General features: G+C 52.6%; 1 protein-coding gene across 1 annotated transcript in view; it reads left to right on the forward strand.

The window, feature by feature from the left end:
* Positions 1–5897: 5897 nt before the first annotated feature.
* MVB12A (multivesicular body subunit 12A) overlaps positions 5898–7534 on the forward strand; it is a 3553-nt gene continuing 1916 nt past the window's right edge. Inside the window, exons 1-3 of the mRNA XM_081805495.1 lie at positions 5898–6047; positions 6138–6236; positions 6366–6480. Of these exons, the coding sequence (XP_081661621.1) occupies positions 5958–6047; positions 6138–6236; positions 6366–6480 (304 nt within the window). The 5' untranslated portion in view covers positions 5898–5957. The remainder of the gene's footprint in view (positions 6048–6137; positions 6237–6365; positions 6481–7534) is intronic.

Raw genomic sequence — 7534 nt, forward strand, 5'->3', positions numbered from 1 at the left:
CACCTTGCCCCCAGTGCTTTCGACAGCCCAATATGGCCAGTAGAAAAAACAGATGGCTCATGGCGGGTGACTGAGAATTGAACAAGGTGTGGTCCCCCATCCATGTGGCTGTGCCCAACACTGCCACCATCTTGGATACCTTGGCCACGGTCCTACGAGCGTATCATGCCGAGCGGGACTTAGCAAATGCCTTTTCCAGTATACCCCTGGCCACTAGACACAAGCTCAATTTGCCTTCATGTGGGAGGGACAACAATGGACCTTTCAACACCTTCAAGGCTACCTGCCAATCCCACTGTATGTCATGGGATGGTAGCCCAAGACTTGTCCCTGTTCTCCTTCCCCACATCCATAAAATGGGCCCATTACACTGATGATATGATGCTGACATGTAAAGACCTGCCTCTGCTATGGGACACTCTGCAGACTTTGTTGGAACATCTGTGAGTCGGAGGATGTGTGGTGAAGCTGCGGGAAGCTCAAGACCCAGGCACCGCCATTCAGGTTGAGCCTCTCACGAAGGGAGAGCATATCACGGTAAGAGCTTCTCTGCCTAGCAAGGGGTGGGTTGAGAACATGTCCCATTGACTCACCTCCGCCTTGGTTCAAACTCCCACTTTGACTAAGGCAGGCCTATTTGCAGCACCAGAGCACCCTATCTACCAACCCGCGGCACCTAGAAAGAAGCTGCTGCTAGGCCCTGTAGAGGATCTAGATCCTCCAGATGTCCCCGCCCCTATTCCTGTGGTGGCCCCTGTGGCCTGTAGGGAGCGAGGGGCACATTTCCGCTGATGGCTGGTATACAGAATGTTCTAGTCGGGGTAGCCTACCCACGTGAGTTACCGTCATTGGTCAGCTCCACACTGACACCATCTGAATGGAAACAGGAACAAACCACAGCAACCAGCGGGTTCAGCTCAGAGCTGGTTTGGCTGGTGATCTGGCTGGTGACTGATCCTCAGAAGCTCTGTTAACCCTTAGCCCTGATAGTTGGGCTGTTTTAAAAGGATGAACCCGGGCGCCTGGGTGGCTCAGTTGGTTAAGCGATTGCCTTCGGCTCAGGTCATGATCCTGGAGTCCTGGGATCAAGTCCCACATCGGGCTCCCTGCTCAGCAGGGAGTCTGCTTCTCCCTCTGACCCTCCACCCTCTCATGTGCTCTCTCTCATTCTCTCTCTCTCAAATAAATAAATAAAATCTTTAAAAAAAAAATAAAAATAAATAAAAGGATGAACCCTATGGCTTGGACAAGGGAAAGCTGAGAGGTGGATGATCATGAAAAAGCCTTTGTGGGGTTAGGGTATGTAAAAGACATCTGGGTTCACCTGCAGGAGACGAGGAAACCTCACTCTCTTCCACATCCAGGCGCTGAACAACACCACCCCCTCACCGGCATTCAGAGAGCTGATGCCCCAGCCCAGGTAGGGTCCCTGGCCACCAACCTTTCAGTAGATACCACAGATTGGGTGCATAGGAAGAGTGGCCACTGTGACACCTGGGCGGGATGGTGTGTTGCCAAGGACACCGGATTGCCCTTGAAATCCAGTGACTTGGTTAATGGAATATCACGTCCTCTATGTTCTAGAACAATGCCCAAGACAACTGCCAAAGGAGTCGTCCTGGGCCATCCACTGGAGTTCCCAACCAGTAAGGCATTGGCAAGTTGATTACATTGGCTCTTTCCCTCTGAGGGAGGGTTTTGTTTTGTTTTTTAAAGTTTATTTATTAAGTAATCTCCACACCCAGCGTGGGGCTTGAAATCAAGACCCTGAGATCAAGAGTTACATGCTCTACCGACTGAGCCAGCCAGGCGCCCCTGAGTGAGGGTTCTTTTTTTTTTTTTTAAAGATTTTATTTATTTGAGAGAGAGAGTAAGCTCAAGCAGGGGGAGTGGCAGAGGAAGAGGGAGAAGCAGGCTCCCCACTGAGCAGGGAGCCCGATGTGGGACTCCATCCCAGGACCCTGGGATCATGACCTGAGCCGAAGGCAGATGCTTAACCGATTGAGCCACCCAGGCGCCCTGAGTGAGGGTTTGAACTATGGTTTGGTTTGCAAGGTCTTTGCATCGGGCCTAACCCAAGCTTTCCCCTGTCACCGTGCAAAGCAGGCTGCCACCAATAGGGGATTAGAGAAACTGAGTATGATGTATGGAAATCCTCATCAAATAGACAGTGATTGGGGTCACATTTTAAGGGTCATGATGTGCAAGACTGGGCAGAAGAACAGTGAATGGAGGCTCCATCCTCCCGCAAACCACAAGCAGCAGGGTTGGGATAAAGGAAGAATGGACTATTAAAGCAGCAGGTTAAATCACTAACAGGTAAAGCCACTTTGGCCAGGTGGACGAAGGGACTGTTGCAGGCTTAATGCATTTGAATGACCAACCAACCACCCCATCTGCCAGTCTGGGGACCCCTGCCGAAGCACCCAATTCCAAAAAGGTATTAGAGTCTCCAGAGATAACAACTGCCCTGACTCTCACGGTGGATCAACGCGCTGGGCTGCTGAGGACACCAAGCCCCATCCCGCCTGGGAGAGGCATTATCTCCTGGAATTTACAATGGGATGTCCCACCGCGATGGGTGAGTTACTTCACCCCCTGGGTGAGGGGTATCTACTCGATCTCCACCAGGATCCTGTTGTTCTGCTGTTAAGCCAGATCTGTGGAAACCCACTATACCTGGAATGGAACACGCACCAGAAAGAGGGGAGAAGACAGGGATCCTGAGCACGTCCTGCCCCTAGTCCCATTTCCTCACGCCTGACAGCGCTGCCTCCCCGGCCACCAGGTCCGGTCCGATATGCACAACCTGGCCAGGTTCCTAAAGCTGCAGCCGCATTAACAAGACTTCCCCATACAAGTTTCTATTACATATCTGTCTTTTTGGCCTTAGACTTCTGCTGCCCCTGGGGTGTCTGGTCACGGGATGGGCACCTGAGGGAAATACCTTTCTACAGGGGGCCCATTGTGTGCCTGGCGAAGGAATTAATCCACACTAGTGGGTATGCGGGCAGCCACCCCTCTTTAGCTTGTCAGGATTGCTGTGGTGGATACCACTCCTCCAGGGAGGGGAGCAGAAGGCACTCAAGCAGTACATTAAGAAAGCATAAGCTAGGGCGCCTGGGTGGCTCAGATGGTTAAGCGTCTGCCTTCGGCTCAGGTCATGATCTCAGGGTCCTGGGATCGAGTCCCGCATCGGGCTCCCTGCTCCTTGGGAGCCTGCTTCTCCCTCTGCCTCTCTCTCTCTGTCTCTCATGAATAAATAAATAAAAAAAAAAATTAAAAAAAAAAAAGAAAGCATAAGCTAGGACAGGTGCTGTTAATTCAGCTGATATTACCAATACTGAGCCAGAAATCTGGCCTGTGGCACATCTCTCAATAACATTGGGCATTGGGTATTCTTTCTGTTGACTGAATGAAACAGGCAGCCCATCCGAAGGGTCCTAAAAATATCACTCTCAGAGCCTTAGGTGGCATCACTCAGATTTGGGATGGGTTCATGTGGCTTACCCCGGCTTATAGACAGGTGAGTACTCATGTACCTCAATGTGGGGAACAGAAAAAAAACCAAACAAACAACACTCTAAACAGAACCAACCCAAGTACACCAGGGATATGGGATGGACATCACTGTAACATAAATCCAAATGGGACCCGATGATTGTGTGGCTCAAATCTTTGGCTTGGTTTCCACCTGGGTGGTTGGGCCGCTACACCCTGGGGTCTCCCAGAAATCTGCTCCACAGTAACAAAAGTTGCCAATCTCCCCCTCCTCAAGCGCAGATGGGCACGTTGTTTTCCACTGGTATGATCCCTTGGTCGCCATGTTTGTTCCGTCCATTGGTCTGGAGGAAGTTATAGCTCACATAGACGCCCTTACTAAGTTCACCCAGTAAAGCCTTAAATGATAGCCAAAAAAGCCTGTCCTACTAAACCCTGAAATGTCCCTAATGAGAAAGGCTGTCGGCCAAATTAGGACGGACTTGGACATGACTGTCTTGCAAGGAGTCCACCTATGCCATTATCCAAGCAGAACGTTGTGTGTTCGTATCTGATGAGTCTGCTAATGTATCATCTTTATTACAGCACATGAGGACGCATGTGAATGCCCTGAGTGATCCCACCCCCAGCTTAGGGACTTAATAAATGGATGGTTTGGATCATGGGAGTGTCCTGGTGGAAAAAATGGTTACTTATTTTGGGAGTCATTATCTCAGTCTGTGTTTTATCTCCCATGTGCTTAGATTGCTGCTGGGGTATCTGCCTCCAAGGCAGCCAGACAGCCACCAAGCAAGCCACCCCTCCATGCTAATTGAAACCCCTTCTCATTATTGGGTCACCTTTTCCAGGACGTTTGTTTCTTTTTTTCCGATTTTATTTATTTATTTGTCAGAGAGAGAGAGAGCACAAGCAGGGCGGAGCAGCAGGTAGAGAGAGAAGCAGGCTCCCTGCTGAGCAAGGAGTCCAATGTGGGACTTGATCCCAGGACCTTGGGATCATGACCCAAGCAGAAGGCAGATGCTAAACCGACTGAGCCACCCAGGCATCCCAGGATATTTGTTTCTTATGGGCATTGACATTTGAATGTCATATATTTTTCACATGTCACTAAGTACTCTTTTGATTTTTCCCCCCTTCAATCATTTACATATATAAAAACCATTTTTAGCTCACGGGTCGTATAAGAGCTAGAAGTGGGCCAACCCATGATATTGCAGAAAATGGAGAAATATAGAAGAGAAGATAATACTCTGTTCCCTAATTTTCCGTATTTTCCCCTGAGAGGTGTAAAAGCATCCGTATTAAGTATTTTATATCTCATTGAAAAAAACTAATTGTGTCTGGGAATCATGGAGCCGGCAGTTAGTTAGACCCGAGCTGGAGGCAAGGGCGGCGATAAATAGGTCACACATTAGAAGCCTGGGGGCTCTCTTTGTGGCTTTGTGGCAGCGGGCTAGTCGACCAAGAACCACAGGTGCAGAACCTGTGGTCGCCTCTCCAATCTGTACCCCAGGGTGACTGCCTAGGTTCATTATAGTATATTTACACCGTGGTTTCTACCCCCACCTCACGCCCCCCTGCGGGGGAAGATGGCCACGACACTTCCGGCAAGACGCGGGAGAGCCAAAAACTCCCCCTCCCAACCGGTAGGAGGAGTCCCTTAGATGACCGGAAACCTCAGTAGCAGACCACCGTAGCTATGCTCATAAACATAATAGGAAAAGACACCCCTATAGCCTCAGGTCAGTTGCCATTTCTGGGCCTGCCCGCTCTCCCACCTCCAGAGTGTGCGGTTCTTCATGAACTGCTTTGCGCTTGCCACCTTCCTTCTGGCTGTCTTTACTTAAGCGCGGATCCTCGGGTAAATCTTCCGTGGGGAATCCAAGAACCGAGACTCCATTCACACAACGCAGAGTCTCCCACCAGTAACACGAACAAGTCCTCAAGTTACACAAGATTTCATGGCTCATGGCGGCCCGTATTTTTTGTTATTTAAACGAATCCCTGCATAACCCATGAAAGTTTCAGTTTAGGATGACTTCCTAGAACTAGAATTGTGCTTTTTCACATTTTTCCCCTACAAGTCCACGCGTGTCTCTGGAGAGGCTGATGCCGCAAGGGATTCTGGGGAGCGTAGTTCTGGTTTAGGGCAAGCCCAGACTTCTGGCGCAGAGCTGGGATATCGGAAATAGCCGGCGGTGAGAAGGTAGCGACACAATTTTCCGCAAACGTCGCTCACGGGCGCGCCTGCGCGACGTACGGGGGCGTGGCTTCCCTTTCCCACACGATTGGCCAGCTGTCTTCCGGGCACGCGCAAACGGCTCTTTTGACCCCCCCTCCCCGCGCCTTCCCTATGGTGTCTGGGATTTGTAGTTCAGACTCCCACCCTAATTCAGCCGCGGGTTGGCGGCTCGGAGTTCCGAAGCCGTCCCCGCCTTCGGCTCTTGGCTGGGAGGATGGATCCAGGACCCGGGACCGACACGGCGCCGCTGACTGGCCTGGCCTGGTCGTCGGCCTCGGCGCCTCCGCCGCGGGGATTCAGTGCGGTGAGCGACGTCGGGGGCCCGGGGATTAGTGGGGGCAGAGGCGGCCGCGTCGGGGAAGGAGCCCGGTCCTGACTCCGGTCCACGCCCTAGATCTCCTGCACCGTGGAAGGGGCGCCCGCCAACTTCGGCAAGAGCTTCGCGCAGAAGTCTGGCTACTTTTTGTGCCTCAGTTCTTTGGGCAGCCTAGAGGTAAGGGGCGCACTCCTTCGGCATCCCCGGGCTCCGCCCACTCCCCGTCCTTTTGCGGGGCCCTACGCCAGGCGCGCTGTCCCCGCTGCAGCGTGACTGTCGCTGTGTCCTCCCCTTCCTCCCCCTCAGAATCCGCAGGAGAATGTGGTGGCCGATATCCAGGTCCTGGTTGACAAGAGCCCCCTCCCACCGGGCTTTTCCCCGGTCTGCGACCCCCTGGACTCCAGTGAGGCCCGCGTCGGAGGTTGGGGGTGGGGTAGGGGGCCGCGTTGGGGTCCCTGTGGGTAGGACCAGGGACGGGTGGAGGGACGACAGGTGCTTGTTTTCCGAGCCTCGACCGCCCACTCGATGCACTGGGTGATGACCGGGTTGGCTGTGGAGTCGAGCCCTGTTCTGGGGCGGGGCCGCATGCCCTGCCCCGCGTAAAAATGTGCCATTGGCACAGCCTCTGACCTAGAGTAAGGGTTGTGACCTGTTTTATTACTGTTCCTGCTACATCTTACACCGTAGCCAAGCCGAACCACTGGCCATTTCCAAGCTTTTTCCTTTCCAGGCTTTTGCACACACTGTTTCCTCTGCCTGGAGCGCCCTTCCGCGACTCTTCCGGCTTGCTAATACTTGGTTTTCCTTCAGGTCTCTGCTTAGCTCCCCCCAGCCCTCTCCTCCGGCTCCTGTAGCCCTGGTGCTGCCCTCCCAGCCCTGACCGCCTGGCTTTCCAACCACCTGGCTCCCCCTGCCTCTCACTGTGACTTGTCATGTGTATTTGACTCTCAGGGTGTATCTCTTGATATTGGAATTGGCAAACTTTTTCTGCACAGGTCCAGATAGTAAATAGTTTAGGCTTTGCGGGCCAGATAGTGTCATTGCCCCCCGCTCCTCCCTCGCCAATCCTTTAAAAACATGAAAACCATTCTTAGCTCATAAGCCCTGCAAAAGCAGATTTTGGACGTCCTTTGGCTATGGGCCAGAGTTTGCTGATCTCTGGATTAGAGGACTAAGGAACAGTGAGGTTTGCGGGGCCAGGATGGGCATTCAGTTCTGTCTGATTCCACAGATGCCCACCCTTGCTGTAGGTGCCCAGGGTCACCCCATGAATGCCTCTCCATGTCACCAAAGATAAGCCTGCCCCAGCGGCTCTTAAAGGCTACATGGAGTCCCCTCCTCTGGCTCTACCATTCTTGACTTAACCGTTGACCTAAAGCTGTCCAGGGAGCTGCCTTAAACAGCGCCCTGGCGAGCATCATCCTGGAGCCATCTTTGGGCCCCTTTCTCTGCTTCTTCCCTCTTCTCACTCCCTT

This window comes from Leptonychotes weddellii, chromosome 1, assembly GCF_054177405.1.
Source record: "Leptonychotes weddellii isolate Sample4059 chromosome 1, ASM5417740v2, whole genome shotgun sequence".
Taxonomy (NCBI): Eukaryota; Metazoa; Chordata; class Mammalia; order Carnivora; family Phocidae; genus Leptonychotes; species Leptonychotes weddellii.